The sequence below is a fragment of the Carlito syrichta genome, unplaced genomic scaffold (assembly GCF_000164805.1).
Source record: "Carlito syrichta isolate Samal-C Ts95f unplaced genomic scaffold, Tarsius_syrichta-2.0.1 Scaffold303651, whole genome shotgun sequence".
NCBI lineage: Eukaryota > Metazoa > Chordata > Mammalia > Primates > Tarsiidae > Carlito > Carlito syrichta.
Window position 1 is genome coordinate 667,647 of NW_007247747.1, and position 19,473 is coordinate 687,119.

At 38.4% G+C, this 19,473-nt stretch overlaps 1 protein-coding gene across 2 annotated transcripts in view; it reads right to left on the minus strand.

The window, feature by feature from the left end:
• The window catches only part of CBLB (Cbl proto-oncogene B), a 205,099-nt gene extending 197,049 nt beyond the window's left edge, over positions 1 to 8,050 (minus strand). The window contains exons 1-2 of one of the 2 annotated variants that reach the window (XM_008058923.1): positions 7,966 to 8,050; positions 6,049 to 6,230 (exon numbers count right to left, since the gene is read on the minus strand). In XM_008058923.1, the coding sequence (XP_008057114.1) occupies positions 6,049 to 6,216 (168 nt within the window). In that variant the 5' untranslated portion in view covers positions 6,217 to 6,230; positions 7,966 to 8,050. Of the gene's footprint in view, positions 1 to 6,048; positions 6,231 to 7,386; positions 7,678 to 7,965 lie in introns of those variants that run through there. The other variant, XM_008058921.1, reaches the window with a different exon arrangement.
• Positions 8,051 to 19,473: the final 11,423 nt, after the last annotated feature.

The window sequence follows — 19,473 nt, forward strand, 5'->3', positions numbered from 1 at the left end:
ACACACACACACACACACACACACACACACACACACACACACACACACACAGTTATTTCAACTCCATTCAAACCCTCAAGCTATCAGAACTTTCTTCCTCCTTTTCATTAGCTGTTGCAGTTCTAGAACAATTTTCAAATAATCCAAGTACTCATAGTAATCTAGCCCTACCACAGAAGTAAAACTATTCTGTAAAGCTTAACAATGACCTTGAATCATGTAATTCAAATTTTCACCTTAAAGTTTCACCTCCACTTGAACTTGAATTTAGTTTTATCAGAACTTTAAATTGTCTTCTTCTTAAAACTGTTTCCACCAGGAAGTCATCGTGCTTTAATTATTTTTCTACCTTTCTCATCACTATTCTTTGTAGGATTATCTTTCCTTCTCTGTCATTTAATTACATCTCTCACATTCTCCAAAAAACAGATCCTCTTTTTCTCTCTCTCCTTCCACTCTGCCTTGAAAATCTCCTGCAGGTCAATAGCTTGAAATGCTACCTCTCTGAACATATCTACCAAATATATGCCTCTCATTTCAGTTCTCTTGAACTGTACACTCAATTTTCTGCCTTCAAAAAGGATTTCACTTTGGAATATTGAACATAGCTTGGCCAAAAACCACCCCCCACATTTCCTCTTTTCTGTCCTATGTTTCTTATCTCATTAAGTGCATCACTGCCTTCAGAATCAACTAGATTGAAAACCTCAAGAGTCACTTTCACTTCATCTTCTCTTTCATCCTCTAACTCTGACGGGTCACCAAGACCTGTAGATTTTACTTCCAAAATGCCTCTCATATCTGAACCAACACTTGCTATACCTGCGTCAATTACCCAGTCCAGTCCTTTATCATTTCTTGCCTAGATTGTTTTAATTCCTCTAGATCTTTATTCCTACTTTTAGTCTTCTTTCTCCTAATCTAACCTTCTTATAATCAAGAGAATATGCTATCAAAGCACAACCTTGATTTTTTTCCTCTCCCTGTTTAAGAGCCTTCACTGGCTCTCTGCCTACCAAATAAATTAAGTCCAAATTCCTTGACAAAGTAGTCAAAACCTATCATCTTCCTCTAACTACCTTCCTTACTCAACAATCTGCCATTCCTTCAGTCCAATGTGTCCTCTACCTCACTGGAATCCAAACTATCTTTTGAGTACTGATGGATAGTATCTCCTTCCTGCTTCACTTTATACCAACTTGTCACCCCACCAAGGGACATTCACCTCTACCACATGGTATGTCAAAGCATTTTATTCATGCTATCTTACAGTACTTATTACATTCTACTGCATGGCATGGTTATTTATAATTGTCTGTCTTTCCACAGTTGAGATTTGGTAAATGAATGATGAAATCAATAGACAGCATGTAAGACAACTCTTGAAAGAAAGAAAAGTGGATTCATAATCTGAGTGGTAAAAATTTCGTAAGAGGCCAGACAAAGCGGCTCATGCCTGTAATTCCAGCACTTTGGGAGGCTTAGGCAAGAGGATCACTTAAGACCAGGAGTGCGTGACAAGCCTGGGGAAACAGTGCGACCTCATCTCCACAAAAAAAAAATCAAAAAATGAGCCAGGTATGGTGGCACATGCCTGTAGTCCCAGCTGAGTCAGGAAGACTACCTGAGCCCAGAAGGCCGAGGCTACAATGAGGCGTGATCACACCACTGCACTCTAGTCTGGATAACAGAATGAGATCTCTGACTTAAAAAAAAAAAAGGTAAGAGTTAAAAGATTAATAACTGATTAAGGCTTCCACTATATGTATGCCTTATATCACAAGAATAAACAAGATAATTCTTGGTGGGATTCCTTTAAAACTTTTACTTTACCCAAGCCACAAGTAGCAAACTTTGGAATCTCTTCATTTATCTCAACAGAAATTCAAAATCTAACTTTGTACTAAACAAAATTGTCCGACACCCAATGTTTTATTATCACTTATCCAAGACCACTAGCCCATGGATCTGCCAAGTTAGAACAACTTCAATAATGAAAATACATGAAGACAAATAATTCAAATAAATGCTATATCCTGAAAGGCTCTAGGTAGATGAGATTCTCAAAATCAACAAACAATAGGCATCCAAAACCTTAGTTTTACTCCATCTGGAATATTTTTCAGAGGTATGAGAAATTCAACTTAGACAATAACACTCTTATTTTTTGAAAATTTGAATACAATCCAATCATCTCTGACAGACAAACCTTAAAATACATTATGGTCACAACTACATTAAAAAGATAGAAAATGAATTATTTCTCAAGCTTGGCAAATGTGTTAAATGTACTGAGGGTAAAAGGCAGGAAAAGGCTATTTGGCGTCATCACTTCCTAATGCTTTTAAAATTCTTTCAGTAATGTAATTTCAAATAAATGACAAGGACAGCAAGACCAAAATGTAGGCAGGTATAGCATCAATTAACTATCTTCAAATTTCCCGAGCACCCATGTAGGCTCAGTACTTTTAGCATCTATTAGATGGAAAACTGTCTCCTCTATTTCCCATCACCTGGCTACGACTCTTGTGAAAACCACGCTCAGGAACCTCACATTAATAAATTATCATTCCAACCATACTGATTAGCAATCATTTCCTTACCCTCACCTCAGCACTTCCAACAAGAGTACAATAATGCTGTTCCTAAAAGGCAATGGCCAGCCGAATCCAGACAGAAAACTGTCTGAACAGTGGCCAGAAAAACAAGGTGGATGCTCTCTACTTTGCTCCCACTGCACTTTGCATGGGTCTGAAATACAGCCCTCTCCATACTCCATGGTCATTATCCATTTATATGCTTGGTTCTGATGCTGTTTCTCCGAGTACTTTGCCAGCTCGAGGGCAGGATTTGTCTTGTCTAGCTTTGCATCTCCAGGAATATGCACTTAGTAGGAACACAGTAGGCCCTCAGTAAATATTTATTGTTTAAGAAACACTATCTTTTGAGTAGCTTTGGAACAGACTCCACATTCTTTTGTTTGTTTGTTTGTTTTTGTATTTGAACCTAGATATGTATTCACGAGTAACAGTTTGTCACTGTAGCAAATAGGCATCCATTGACTTGAGGGCTTTTGGGTCAGCTATCTATGTACACTGACACATAGAGCTAAGGAAAAAAAATCTGTCTAAATGGGATGCTTTGGGATATGCTATTATCTACTACCCTTTTTCTCAATGTATGTACCATGCTAACTCTGTGCTACTGATGTCCTGCTACAAAACATTCTACATCTTTCAAGAAACACAACTGAGCAATTACTCTCTCCTATTCTAAGTGACCTGAGGGAAAAGCTTGCCTTCTAAAAACAGAACAATTAGTTGGAAAGAATCTCAGTTGACCATTTTAAACTCTGGAGGCCAAAAAATGATAAAGCTACACACTTGCTTGGTATTTTTCCTACAGCCTAAGACTGTTTCATTATCACCTGTAAAAACAGTTATTTTACATTGTAGGTAGCTGAAACACACTGAACTTGAAGCTTGTGTTCATATTTAAACTTCTAACAGCTGTCCTTGTGAAGAGGCTTTTAAGAAAAAAATACTCACTATACACTTAACCTTGACCTTTACATAAATACCAATAAGACTTGAAAGTTGCTATTTTCTCTTGTTCACAATCTAAACTCATGCCATTGCAGTTGTTTTAAAAAATAGTTAGGTAATGTGTCAAGAGATTAACTTTGGGACTAATAATAAAGTTCCTGATGTAACCATCAGGACAATGTTGATGTTATGAGCCACTTCCTTCACCACTGACAAATAAGAGAAGATAAACACAAGTGGGGGATGCTTCTGCATTACACACTTGAATAAAACATATTGCCAACTAGTAATTATCAATGCCTTTCTATTACTGTGTGACAGAGTAAAAAATAAACATTCTGAATTATTTTATAATAATTTATGTGATTTCTTTCCACAAAACCCCCGAGTGTGTTCGCAAATGAACACAACCATTTTCATCTCTGACAAATAATGAAGATAAACAGGGAAAGCTATAGCAATGCACACTTGCCAACACCCGCACCCACATCCCACTAAGTAGAGACTTCGGATAATAGATTTCCTTGCGAGTGAAGTTTCTCAACTGGAGAGGCTAAACCCAAACCCACAGAAGGGTTAATAAAATAAACAACAGCCAATGCCTTACTATCAAATAACCATCCATTTTACCATAATTCATGGTAAAATAATTAAAAATGGATAAAACTCATGTTAACAACCAGTTATAGACCAAAATTATGCATACCATTTTTAATGTTTCAAAAATAATGACTTTATAGTAACTACAGCTCACCACTTCCTTACATAAATCTTTTTGATTTGATGTTCTAACACTCACTCACAAATATACAAATTTTAACCACTCAAAAATGGGTGGTGGGGAGGGAAGAACTTCCCTTATAGCATCTGATTCATTTGTCACCCACTTACATAACAGATAAGTAAAGAAAAACCTGGAATTTCTTCTCTTACCCCCAACTAATGACTTAGGCAATGAGAGTGACCTTCAAATACACACTCTTTAGAAAACCAAAGAGAGTTAGTATTGTATTTGCCAAATATATGCTATTTTTCCAATTGTATGCTCCTTATTCTTAAGTATCTAATGCCAAAATCAAAATCTGACCCCAAGCAGCAAGTTGCAATGTTCTGACACTATGACATCATTCTGTCTGGAGCATTTTAATATAACAATTTGAATAAATTGGCAGAAGCTTAATTAGGTCACACTGAAGCCCAAAACTAAGGATATTTATTTGGCAAAAATACTCTGGCTGTGCATTTAGCACCACCAGTCACAGAATGACAGGCCTGTCATTCATCTGAATATGCATACTTTCTATAAAGATAAATGAAAATCAAGTATAATAAGTCTTGTCACTTTCCTGTACAGATAATACTACAGATAGTGGCTTTTTGTAGCCAATATTTGCACACAATAACAAACCAAAGCAAAGGCAAATGCTACCATATGATTTTACAGAAGCTTCAGTACATCTCTACAGAGAAATATTTTTTAAACCTCCACTTCCTCAGTTACAAAGATATAAAGAGTCCTACCTCCACTAAATTCATAATTAGCACCAGATAGCTTTTAAAATAAAGCCATAAGGTGCTACAAATATTTATTAATAAACACGGGACAGTGCTACTCTTTCGAAAAGAATTATTAATTTTTGCAAAGCAGCAAGCTATATCTTAATCACATTTATTTTATAATCCTATTTAGTAATTTAGGATACTGGCAGCTACAGTTTTCTCAGATCTCTGTAAGGTATTCAGCTAGCCTTTTTAACTGGACTTCTCTGGATACTGACATCCATCTTGATTTCTTCTTGTAAAATTATAGTTCATCTGAAAGCAACATGCAGAAACCACAGAGGTTTCTGACACTCTCAGCCTCACCACCCCCACCATAAATTTTCCTTTCACAATAAACAACCTGCAATCGAAAGGTTTCCTGTTTCAAAATGGAATAGTAGATGAAAGAAACTGTAAATCTACCATTAACAACAAGAAAGTTTCTTAATGAAGATTAATTCTCAAAGATGAAAATGGAAACTCTCTCAAATACTGCTTCCCCACTCAAAGACTAATCTGGTTCTTTCCCTAATAAATATTTTCAGTATCCTAGAAGTGTATACCATGAGTGGTCCATCAGAGACTTTCTTAAATAACTTATTTGTACCCTTTTGTTATCTAAGAGCAACACCTTACATAAGACAGAACAAACACTTCCAAACATACTATGGCCACACACCAACAAAAAGCAGCCAATGGTAAAACTTTGCATACTGAGTCATATAGAGGAACTCTGAACCTTGAAGAGTAGAAAGGACAAAAGGTGGGGGAAAAAAAGTCTCTGCTTTGAATCCAACTTTTCAAAACACACCGCATGGAAGTAAAAAAAAAAAAAAAAAATCAACAGAAATCAAAAGACCGTTACCATAACAATGGTTATTAATTAATAGGATAAATGAATCTGGAGAAACTATGTCCAAAGTGAATAGAGCTACGCATTGCACAGTCAGACAGAACTTACCACTTTGTCCATGAGTTTCCAAGTTTTCTCCACAGTCCTGCGATCTGCAGCAGCTTGCTTAGGGGGTCCAACAGCATCCTGAATAGCATCAATAATACCCAAAATTCGGCCTTTTCGGGGGTTTCCTCCTCGACTACCAGGGTTTCTGCCATTCATAGAGTTTGCCATCTGGAATGTGAGTTCTTTGAAAGGCAGATTTAAAAAAAAAAAAAAAGTTAGCTGGTTATGAAAATATTTATCCACCAGAAAACTGAAGAGGCTAACTTGTACCCACTAAATCCTTCTCCATCAGTGAGCACAAACCCAAAGGTCCTAGATTCGACTTTCCAATCAGCTTGTGAATTTACACTCTCAATCCTTACACAGTAGCTTTTAAAACCAATGGCTCTAGATTGGCTTTTAGAAAGTAAGAGTTAAAGATGCAACCTGCCCCTGTTTCAAGTAACTAAGGCAGAACTAATACCCAACTCATTAAAAAACTTAAATAGGTCTTCTCCAACTAGATAAGAACACAACGTTCTCCCCCTCCTGTCTTAATTCCAATTCAAAATACTTGAACAACTGAAGCCCCGAGAATACATTTTGGAAGCCTCACTCAGAAACCTCACTTTCAGTCTGTTAGATGTCTCCAAGTTACACAAATGTAAAGATCATTCTTTCTACACAAGCATAAGGGACAGGTCTGTTGTCAACAAAGGCGGAGGGCTTGGATTTTCCCCGCTAAAACCACGAAGTACGGTCACACGAACACACAGTTCTTTAAACCAACGCGGTGAGTAGTTATTCCCAAGAGCCAAATAAAACGACACACAAACAGCCCATCTGAAGAGAGAAGGTGAGAAACTGACAAGAACCGGCACAGAAAGGAGGCGAGAGTTCACTTCTTTCGCTCCCTGCCTCCGGGCTCACCCAAAGCTTTGTTCCAGGACGTCTGTGCCCCTTCCCGGCTCAGGCCCCTTCCCTGCCACTGTCGGGTCTCAGCCGCCTAGGAAGGCGGACACAGAGAGGACAAAGTATCCCCTCGCCGCTTCTCCAGCGTCCGCAGCCCGGTCCGCCCTCGGGCGCTGGGAAACCCGCGCCCGCCCGGGAGGACGCACCTCCCCGGCCGCCCGCAATCCCAGCCGCCCGTCTCCCTTCACTCCTTCCTCTTCCTCCCCCCACCCGCCCGCCGGGGATCCGCTCTTGCAAATGCCCCCACTTCAAACTGGACGGCGGCGGCAAGAGCAGCTGAAAGCTGGGGCTGTCCCCTCTACCTCTGTGACTCGCGCTTGGCTGCCCCCGGGCCCCGAGCCGGTGAGAAGGGTCGCGCCTCCCCCCGGCGCCCCCTTCCCTCCTTGCCTTTCGGCGCCGTAGCTGTCCAGAGACACGCGTGTGCGCGGGTCCGACTCCACACGCACGCAGCCCGGGCAGCGTGGGCAGCCCGGGCGGGGAGTGTGTAGCCGCTGAAAGAGCACGCTCCCGAAGCAGCCGCCCAGGGCGCAGGCAACCGAGACAGGGAAACGCAACAATCACCGTCCAGGCAAATCCACGCCCGCTCTCCCCTCCCGCCCGACTCTGGGAGGCCACGGGACGCCGCAGCAGCACGGGCTGGAGGAGGAGACCGCTCGCTGGACGCCCCACCCCTGTAACAGACACGGAGACTCCGGCGCGGGGCGGGGCGTGGGGCGGGGCCGCGTGCCGCCGGGCCAATCCCGCGCGCCGGCTCGCTGCCCGACAGCGAGCCGAGCCAATGGACGGGAGGCGCCCGTCCTCCTCGCGCTACCACCCGGTCCACGTCCTCCACAGTACACAATGGCCCCAGAGGAAGGCCCGCTCGCCGCACGTCCGAAGGGAAAGGGGCTCCGAGAGAAACGAGAGGCCTGGACTCGCCGGGAGCGAAAGGGGAAAGGGGAAGGGAATGGAAGGAGGGATGCTGACCAATAAGGGGCGGCAGGTGGGCGTGAGCTTCGGGAGCGGGAGCCCTAGCCGACGGGGGCTAAAAGGCGGGACTTCCTGCCTCGCTCACCTTCCTAGTCTTTTGTCTCATAGCAACAGAGTGGTGGCTGCGAGGGTGTTGCTTCTCCGCTCTGGGCGGGGTCCGACGCAGAAATCCATCTCCCTAGGACTGCCAAACTCTTCTACCCAGGACAGCAGCCAAAGAGGTCTAAGACACGGCTTCTTGTTGGCTACCAAAAAAGAGCAACAGCCACCAAGCTTCTGGGATGAAGGGGAAACCTCACATCTAGTAGGCTAAGGGTCACACCTGGCTGCCAAAACTTCCCAAGTTTCTGTTTCTCTTTTACTTATGGTTTTAGAGGGATTGCAGCTCAAACATGAGGCTGACAAACAAGCAAATAGTTGGCAATGTTGACCAAATAGTCTTTGCTAATCATGCCAGGGCAGTGAAAGTACCAGATAATGGGAACTGCTAATGTATGCCTTGCAACTTTTTATTTACCTCAAGTTTCTGCATAAATGACTGAGGAGGAAAAGGCATTTGTATGTTGTCTGAGTCACCTTTACATAGATTACTTAAAAGCAACCTTATTGTATCTGCCATTCTCTCCCAGCATTTTTTTTTATCTCTTTCTGTGCTTGCATTCTTTATGCTTTTCAAAAGGCCTACATCTGGCTAGTCTTAAAAGGAAAAAGCTACTGTGCTGGGACCCTTCTTTCAGCGAGATCATAGATTAAACAAATGCCTTCCATTTCTTTCTGTTTACTTCTGTCCTACCACTCATGCTGCTGACAATTGCTCTGGAGTTTCATGCTTTGAGACTTTCTTTCCACTGCAGTTGATAGTGTTGAATACACTTTACACCTGGGGTTTCTCAGCTGTTGTGATATTTTACACTTTTTAAAATAATTTTTTTCTAATCTTTCTCTGACCAATTAACCTGATATAATGTCTCAATGGTTCTAACCACTTTCTAGCAAATAAAGCACCTAAGTACTGATTATTACTTTGAAGGAGTCTGAGTTGTTATAAACATGCTTTATTCTACAGCCTTAGATGGAGAGTTACAATTTTCATGTGATGAAAACAGACAAAATGTGCTCTTTGCAACCAGTCAGGTGATAAAATATGGTTCAGGAAGTAATTTTATTTCCTTGTCATTATTTTTATGCCAATAATTAAGGAGCAGTTCCTTGTTTTCACATTGTGTTTATCTGCAAATTGGCTTCTGCATATCGCTCCACCCATCCATATAACTTTTACTCATAGTAATAAAATGGCACTGCCTATGAGGTCAAGCATATCATGTTGATAAAAATTTCAAGTCTTATAGTATATGGTTGTACACATATGTGTGTGAGAAAAAGTGATCTTCCCTTATCCATGGTCTCATTTTCCTTGGTTCCAGTTACCATGGTCAACTGCAGTTTGAAAATAGGTGAATATATTACAATAAGATATTTTTGAGAAAGAAAGATCACATTTACATAACTTTTTATTACAGTATATTATAATTGTTTATTTTATTACTAGTTATTATATCTTATTGTGTCCAATTTATAAATTAAACTTATTATTGGTATGTATATATAGAAAAAAACATAGAACGCATAGAGTTCATTAATTTCTGAAGTTTCGGGCATTCACTGGGGATTTGGACTTATCCTACGGTTAAGTGGGGATTATTATGTATATATAGATATGTGTATATAGTATATGTAATCAAGAAATTTTAGCATCATTCTCAACTAGCTATTCTATCACAGTAATCTAGAATCTAAGTTAAGTTCTGATATGGCAAGAGTCCCAGTTGAGCTCAAACTGGGATTCAGGATTTGGTTGCATCTGATAGAATGATGAGGCAGCAAGTCTCTCTGCCAATTATTAGAGTAAGTTAATGTGCATGAGAGAATAAAGACCTGCTGGGATAAAATGTCATACCCTGGGTGCCTCCAATGGAGACAAATGATATAGAGCACAATAAAGACAGTGCATGCTGCAGGGTTATAAATAAGAACACAAAGAAGTGTTTTCATAGGAGACTTTGTGATACTCAGGACATAAGCAGTAGTACTTAAAGCTGACAGAGTTGGCTAGAGAAATAGTCTCATTTCTATACAACAAGTCAGTCTCCTGCATGGTGCAGTCTAAAGTGAATACAACATCATTTGGCAGTGTGGGAGTTTATAACAAAGAGAGCATGCATGGCCTCCTAATGGGAGAGTAGTGTTCTAGAGACTGACATAAGGAAGTCTACCTAAAGGGTCTTGCAAGCAGTAGATGGTCAATAGGTGAGTAATATAAGCAAACTGGCCATAAGCACATGTGAGACCCTTCCCCTAGGTCTCCCAGGAAAGAATGAGAGAGGAGACTTTGTGGAAATTATGTAGAGGCAGCTATGAACCCTTGTAATTTGATCATTAATGTTTGACATAAATAGTTTTACCAACAGGCTGGTGCCATCTGGGAAAATACAGCTAATATTCATTCCTGTCTTTAAACACAGGAAAAAAGTTTTTAAAGACAATTATTTGGAGAAAAATATTTAAACTTTTGTCATTTGGTTCAATTTTTTCTCCTTTTCACTTTCTCTAAATTCTGAAGTGACCCCTTTAATATTGGACATGAGTTGGCTAAATAGCAAAGCTCTCCCATAACTTATTTCATCCATAAAAGCTCAAAAATATTTGTTGAATGAATGCATTGACTGTTAAAGAGTATTACATAGAAAATATAATGTTCTTGTTGCTGCAAAATGGAGAATTTACTTAATTCATAATTCCAAGCAAAGTGTTATTTTTTCTACCGGGTAGATTCACAATGCCAATCCTAACACAAAAACAGAATGTCACAACATAAAATGCTAATCTCCATATGAAATACGAGCACAGATTCACAAGTTAGAGAGAAATAAGAGCAATATGACCTAGCTATAGTTGGCTTAGCAAGTCATTCCTTGTAAAGGGAGTTATATTTCTGTTCATCCTTAACGCATACAAATGGTTGACAGTAAGTGATGTTGATGCACGGGCTCATCATACAACCAGGGTGAGTCCCAGTATTGGTTCAGCTAGAATTCTTGCTTACTACAACAATAATAGCAAAAATAGTAATGACTTAAATAAGATTTAACACCGTTTCCTTCACACATAGGAAAGTCTGAAGGTACAAATAACAGGAAGATACTGTGGCTCCACAGTGTTTTTAAGGACCTAGCTTTCTATTTTTCTTCTGTGTCATCCCAGCCTTACTTCCCACCCTCAAGGTCACTTCATGTTCAAAGATAGCTGTCAGCACTCCAGCCATCACCACTGATTTTCTTAGCTTATAGATAAGAAAAAAGAAGGGCAAATAGAACTTCCACCTGTGTCAGTTTCCTCTAAGCACTCTTCAGAGAACTGCCACCAATTAATATTTCTCTTAAACAACTCAAGACCAGAGCTTAGTCCATGGCCAAATTTAGCTGCAAAATCTGGAAGGCAGTATGCTTTTTATTATGGGTAGCAATATAACCAACTAAAAATTCTGTGGGTTTTTTTTCTAAAGAGAAATGGGTGGGTAGATGTTGCAAGAAATGGCAAATTCTACTACAATGGTTATATTCTAAGAATTAACTTCTCGAAGCAAAAACTTAGATATTCCAATGGAAATATATAAAATAATGAAAATTTGGGATACTCAGTTGAAATCCAGAACATGTATGTGTGCATATGTGTGTGTGTGTGTGTGTGTGTGTGTGTGTGTGTGTGTGTGTGTGTGTGTATGTATATATACATAAGCTTAGCATCATTTCTTAGCCATATTTATTAAAAGTTATCATTGTTTCCTTAGTGGGCAGAAACCAGCACTTGCTATTACTAGACACACATACATTCTTTTTTTTTTTTTGAGTTGGAGTCTCACTCCATTGCCCAGGCTGGAGTGCAGTGGCACACTCACAGTCACCCCAGCATCAACCTGCTGGGCTCTGGCGATCCTTCTGCCTCAGGCTTCCAAGTATCCGGAACTACAAGCGAGCGCTATCACACCTAGCTAATTTTTGGTTTATTGTAGAGATGAGGTCTCGCCAAGTTGCCCAGGATTGGTCTTGGACAGCGGGCTCAGGCAATCCTCTCGTGTTGGCCTCCCAAAGTGCTGGGATTATGGGCTGAGCCACTGAGCCAGGCAATACATACATTCTTTAATGTTTTATTGAATGGTAGTATATATAGTAAATTATATACAATTCTCATTACAGCATGTGTGCTCAGTAATCCTGAACAGTCAATATCGCAGAGTGTAGAAGGGTAAAATTAAGTAACTTCCCTAGTACTTTTCCATCTTAAAATTTATTTCAGATTAAACAGTTACATATCTGAAAAATAAGCAGTGTCTTCAAAATCACTTATTTGTGACTTTCTTTCCCAGACAGTTGATTCCCAGATCAACTCTTTTCCAGACAATGATTTATTTGGCAGTCGTTCTTTGTAACGACAAGGATTTATACAAAGTGTTAAATATAGCTACTTGAAATCTTGGAGTAAACCTGCTACTTTGTCCTAGTTCTATATTCCTTCATACTCCCATCACATTATTCATATTTCATGGTGCATTTTCATGTTTCCCTAAAAAGCCTTGATTCAAAAAAAAATGTGGATAATTTTCTCCCTCAAGATTTTGTGTGAAAAATGTAAAGTTTGGAAGAATTTGTCACAATAATTTCTCTACAGTCCCCATTCATTTTGATTTATGCCAAATGAGCAGAACATTGAATTTTTATTTTTTACTTTTCAATTTAAAAATATAAATGCAGAATTTTTAAGGCTGAAAGAATCTTGGTACTGATGATGTCACTCAGTTTGCCAGATCTGGAAATTGGCAAATTTATCCAGGGAGATTGGAACCTAAAAAATGCAAGTTATAAGCTCATTCATAAGATATTAATTCATAATATAAAAACCATGAGATTATGTAAGAAAGTAACTGCTAATCAGACTATTAATAACATAAATCAGTTATATGTTCACTTTTCTACTCAAAAAGCCAAATTAAGAGTATAAAGATCCAAAATGAATGTATAAATCCAGAAGAAAATTACCTATAAAAATAACTCTAACAATGCCAGTAGAGATCTAATATATTCTAAACCTACAGAAAGTCTTCCTTATTGGCTTTCAAGCTCCCACTTTCACTGTATAAAAAGTATCTTTTGTATTTTAAATCCCTTAATTGTTTTAGAAATATGTTCAGCATCAATCTTTATTTTATAGGATATGATTTCTAACTGCCCATTCACTCATTTATTTAATAAACCTTTTTTGAGCACCTAATATATGCCAAGCATTATGCCGTGCACCAAGAAGTACAAAGATGATGGTCAGTGTTCCCAAAGAGAAAGCAGGAACATAAAGGGGTAAAAACAGTGACTTCTGTAGGCAGAAATTATTATAAGAAACTGAGAAAAGGCAGCCAACCCAGCTTGAAGAAAATGATTACTAAGCCAAGACAAATAAAATAAATAAAATTAATAGTGAATCACCAGAGAGTCATTCTAGTTAGGAGAGAGCTCACGGCAAGGGCATGAAAGCAAGAAAACGTGTACAAACAGACCATTCCATTTTGTGAGAAGCAAGGAAAAGATAACAAAAGCAAAATATGGCAAATAATTTGTAAGTTAAAATATGGCTTTATGTGCCCAATTAAAAACTTGGATTTAATCTTTTTTTCCCCCATGAGAAGCCATGGAAGGATTTTTAAGCCAGAGGAGAGTATATAAAAATAGAAGAGGCAGGAGAGATGATTCTGTAACATTTATATTTGAGAAATGTTTACCCTGATGGCCAGGTTGAGAATGGATTGGAAGGGATAAGAATGAAGACCAAGTGACCAATTAAGAGATATGCATTAATTGATGATGAGGACCTGAAATGGGTAGTGGTACTAAAGGTAAAACACAAGTGACATATTTGAAATGTATTGAGAAAAGTGGTTTCCAATCCTCTCTGCACATTAGAATAACAAATTCCCAAGCCCTATGCCTAAAGATTATTTTAATTGATCTTGAATATTTTTAAAGCCTTCCAAGTGATTCTAGTTAGTGACCAAGGCTGAGAACCACTGATTGGTTAATTTAGTAATCACTGATGATTACAGGAAAGTGAGATGTGCAGAAGATGGAGGAATCATGAATGATTGCTAGCTAATATGCTGGCTTTAGATACTGACTAAAACAGAGCCACAACAACCGGCATAGAGAATATCAAAGAAGACTCTTGCAGAGAAAGGGAGAATGGATTTCAATTTGAGAGTGGAAAAGTTAAGGCATCTATGAAATAAGCAGATGTACCTTTTAAGTAGATGACTGAACATGAATGGTCATGTTTGGCAACACTGACTACTGAGTAATACCTGAGAATTATTCAACCATAAAGGGAGATTCTATAAAATAAGAAGAGCACTGAGTTGAGAGGTAAACCTTGAGAACCAACATTCAGAGAAAAGCATAAGGAAAAGAGGAAAAGGAGTTACAAAAAGACTGAGGACAAACTAGAGAATCACAAAAGAAACCGTTTGAGTGTGGTATTCATTATTTCTATGGAGTGAGCAACAGTTTCAAATCCAGGAGAGTGGTCCAATGTATAAAAAGGATGCAAAACTTCCATAGGCAGTAAACAACTAGCAGCTCATTTGTGATCTTAACGGAAAGAATGTCAACCAGCAAGTGGGTCCAGAAGAATGGGAGACAAGGAAATGGCAGATAGAAATTAGTCTTTTAGGACATCTGTGTAAGCATGAAGGAGAGAATTATGTACCGATACATAAATGCCAGCCGTGTGGAGATGGGGAGGGAAAAAGCTTGGATTGAGAGAAATTTAAGCATGAGCACATATGTTGAGAGATAATTTAGAGAGAGTAAAGGGATACCTCATCCTATAAGAATCAAAAAGAGAAGACCTCTGAGAATGAAAAGGGTGATATACACATATACAGTCATGTACCCAAACATGATTCAGTCAAGGGAAAACTGCATATATGACAGCATTACCATAAGATTATAATATTGTATGGTGAGATACATAAATCTGACCAAGCCCATCTTTCCAAGTCAGCTTTACATAACCAATGTTAAGTTTCTGGGACTCATCTCTATATGATCTTTAATATCAGAGCTCACTCACACTGCATATATTGTACTCAGATTGTGTTATTTTATTCCAGGAAGTTCCTGTTCTCTCTCTTTCTCCCGCCCCATTCTCCAATTGACTGTTGAAAAATTATAACAATTTTTCTCACAGTGACAGGTAAATGAGCTTAATTTTTCTTTTCCCAAGTAATTACATTTTATTCAGAAATAACAGGGTCTCTTCATTGGTTAGTGTTTTATGCCAGACTTGGATAAGAGTGAAGATTTTGATTATATGCACCCCCACCCAGTCACCTCCCAATAGAAAGTCACTTAGGCAGGGCCCGGTGGCTCAGCCTGTAATCCTGCGCCTTTGGGAGGCTGAGGTGAGTGGATTGCCTGAGCCCGCGGGTTCGAGACCCGCCTGGGCAGCGAGACCTCATCTCTACAATAAATTAAAAAATCAGCCAGGCGTGGTAGCGCATGCCTGATTGCTGGAGTTCAGCGGGTCGAGGCTGCGGTGGCTGGCAGCGGCCACTGCACTCCAGTCTGGGCGACAGAGTGAGACTCCAACTCAAAAAAAAAAAAAAGGTCACTTAGTTCACTTAAATACTTTTTTCTTCATGTTTTATTTTGTTTTGCCTGTTGGATGTAAGAAGATATATATTTCTAGTATTAAAAGGTATGACCAAGAATGCTTTATGTTGCTATTTAATCTTTAGTATTAAGGAAAAAGCAGATATACTTTTTAAAATATACTTTTGTGACCAGCCAGCAAAAATAAGAGACAGGATGATGTCAGGAGATATGAGCTCCTTGTACTTTCTATGTACTGAAAAGGAGTATTTATATGCATAATACTTACCTATAAAATATGGATCAAAGCCTTTCTTACCAGCTAAGTTGCACTGAATATGAAGAAAAATGAACTTGGAAATAAGAGACAGCATTTTGAAAGGCAGCCTTTGGGAAGGGGCAGGAATGATAAAACAGTTGATTTCTTACTCTTCTCCTTTCCCTATGCCTGGTCTCTAAATGACCTTTTTAAAATTTTCATCTTCTCACAGAAGATTGCTGAGAAGGCAATCAAAATCATGAACATGGATTTTAAAAATGTATATAAAAGGATAAATAAGAGGATTGTTAGAGTTAAATGTCAACTTAGAGAGAGAATTCTAACTACCACCTACTAAAGTTTGTCAATTTTCTAAAGGAATATTAGAAAAAAAAAGTTTATAAAAGTTCTGGAGAAAATAACTACTTCAGTTCTTCCCAGTTGCTGAATATCTGTCTTGACAGTCTTTTTTTTTCAGCTACAAATAAGTCTGCCAAAAATAAAAAAGCAAAACTGTGCAGTACCCTATAAGTCTCTTTCTTTTTCTCGTGTTCTTCCTTAGTTGGTTTTTAAAGCATGAAACAATTCTGCAGTTGCATCAGTGTACATAAAGAATAGCCAGAGAGTTTTTGCTTTGGGTCAGGTGAGAGGCAATTCTTGCATGAAATTAGCTATTTCTTGGCAGAGCTAAAAATAGCAAACTGTTTGAGATGCTACCATGGCTCATCCAGCTTCCAAGCAAGCACCTTCTCTAAATTTATTTGTGGATAGCTTGTCCTCTGCCTCTTCAACCTTAAAGCACCTGATGGAAGCATTTTCTTCCACCTATGAATATCGACAGAGCATTGCCACGTATTTTTTCAGGGTCTAACTTTGTAGGAAACAAACGTTATTGTGAAATTGCTATTGCATGTGCTCAGTTAAACCGTATTATTGGTAAAAAATGAACAGGGCTATATTATGAATAGAACTTCTGTCATACACACTATAAATTGAGTGCCACTAGTTTATTCAACATGTTTAACATAAATATATAATTGTAGTACCTACTATAAAGTAAGAAAGAAATGGGTGTTTACCTTGGGCAAGAGGTAAGGAAATGCCCCATAAAGAAAGCTAAGGCCTTCAAGGATATTGACTAAAGGAAATAATAAATTTAGATATGGGGTTAAAAGTTGGAGGAGGAATTACACACAAATAATCAAGTTCATGTCACAGGGAAAGAAAGTTATAAACCTCTATACCAGAAAGTTCATTTTGAAAATGACAAAATTCAGTAGATAATAAACAAGTTATGAGAAATTTTAAATTCTATAATTGGGAGTTATACCAATTATGTTGTCAAAAGGAATTTTAAAGAATATTGAAGAAAGGAAAGGTCAAATAATCAGTATCAGAGGCACATATTATTAGTATGGTGGAATATCTAAGAAAATATGGAGATATGAAGATTAGTAACAAGAGCTCGTTTTAGGAGGCTATTGACCTGGTTTAGGTTTGAGTAGGTCTGGAATTATGTGGCAGCACTAGTACTGAAAATAAATTAAAAGAATACATACTAGACACACTCTAAGGAAGATGTATCATGGCTTTGATTCTAATTGAATATGATTTTAAAAGGAAGTAAAAAAGGAACATTCACCTACATATAACTACATACAAGATAATTTATTTTTATTAAATATACATGTATATAATTATATACTGTATATGTAAGACATATAAATATGTATATATCTTCGATAAAAATAAGTCAAGGGGGTTAGGCGCAGTGGTTCAAGCCAGTAATCCCAGCACTTTGGAAGGCCAGCGCGAGAGGATTGTCTGAGCTCAGGGGTTCGAGACCAACCTGGTCAAGTTGGTGAGACCTCATCTCTACAATAAATCAAAAAATAAGCTGGATGTGGTAGCGCACACCTGTAGTTCCAGCTACTTGGAAGGCTGAGATGGAAGGATTGCCTGAGTCCAGCAGGTCGTGGCCTCAGTGGCCGTGAGCATGCCACTGCACTCCAGCCTGGGCAACAGAGTAAGACTCCGACTCAAAAAATAAGTCAAATGAATTGGGATGATAATGAGTTCATTTTTATACACCTAGATTTCAAACCATATTCTGTCATAGAGATGTATCTTGCATGCAGATTCATTGCCTTCTGTATCACAATATCCAAAAATATCTGGTTTAAAAAATGGTCAGTTTGATAGGGAAATAGGTTCAAGTAAAATCCTTGAGTTAGGAAGATCCAATGTTTCAATGACAAATACAATCCCACTTTGTAATATAACATCCTTTGCTTAAACATTCTAAGAGGGTATTCTTTTCCCACCTAGGTATTTCTGATTATGAGAAGAAAGCTGTTCCTTACAAAAAACCAAAAATCTATGCTTGCACACACTTCAGTTCTGCCACTTGGGACCATGAGAAAAAAATTCAGTCTACCTTCTGGTAAAAAACAAAAACAAAAAAACTCTTCACAGTATGTTAATATGACAACATCATAGAGTTCACTATACCTTCTATTCTTTGAGATAAATTACCTTAGTTTCTTAAGCTGGTCTTCAAGTTCTCTACTATCTATTTCTTCACCTTTTGGTATTTCTTCTCTGGCTATATTCCAATTTGTTTATCTCCTACAATATGATGTTTAGATATGAATACTCTTGCAGATACAGTCTTATTACAGAGCACATTTGGACTTGGTCATTTTTTGCACTGTAAGTTTATTAAGGCATTATTTTATGTCACCCATGTGGTCTATTGATTCATTTGTCTATTTAAGCTCAGATATATTTAATTTAAAATGCTACTCGGTTAAACTTTCTTACCCATCTTGTTGATTGCTTAAGTAAAATTATTCATTATAACTTTTTCATAATCCATCAGTTAAAACACGTACACACACGCACCCCCAAGCTCTAGTGAAGGATAGGACCATTTATTATGGAACTTGCAAGCCCAAATCTAAAAGCTTGTCAAGTCTACCTTAAAGGATCTCTCCGCTAAGATCAAAGAAAGAGCCTTCAGATCCACTTTAGATCATTTATTTTACTGATTACATTCAACATTTATGTAACAGAAGCCATCAGATGACATTTAGCAAATACATGAGATGGGTAAGCCTATTAAGAAGGGTTCAATATTTTTCTTGAGATGTCATCAAAGGTTAAGCTTTAATAAGGAACAGAGATTCAAGAGAAGAATGTTTACAATAACCTCAGATACAACACATAATCGAAGAGACATACCGTATCAGTATTCGAGGAGAATATTCTTATGTTTGTATATTTTAGGTTTGTGTTCTTTCATACAAAGCGACTTCTAATACGTAATTCTGTTTTGTTTTTGTGTTTATTTAGTCTGAATCTTATTCTGTCATCCAGGCTGAGTGCAGTGGCACAATCAGAGTTCACCACAGCCTCAACCTCCTGGCCTCAGGTCATCCTTCTGCTTCAGGCTCCCAAATAGCTGGGACTATAGGCAGGTACCATAACATCCAGCTAATTTTTTGGCTTTTGTAGAGAAACGGTTTTGCTATGTTGCCTAGGCTGGTCTCA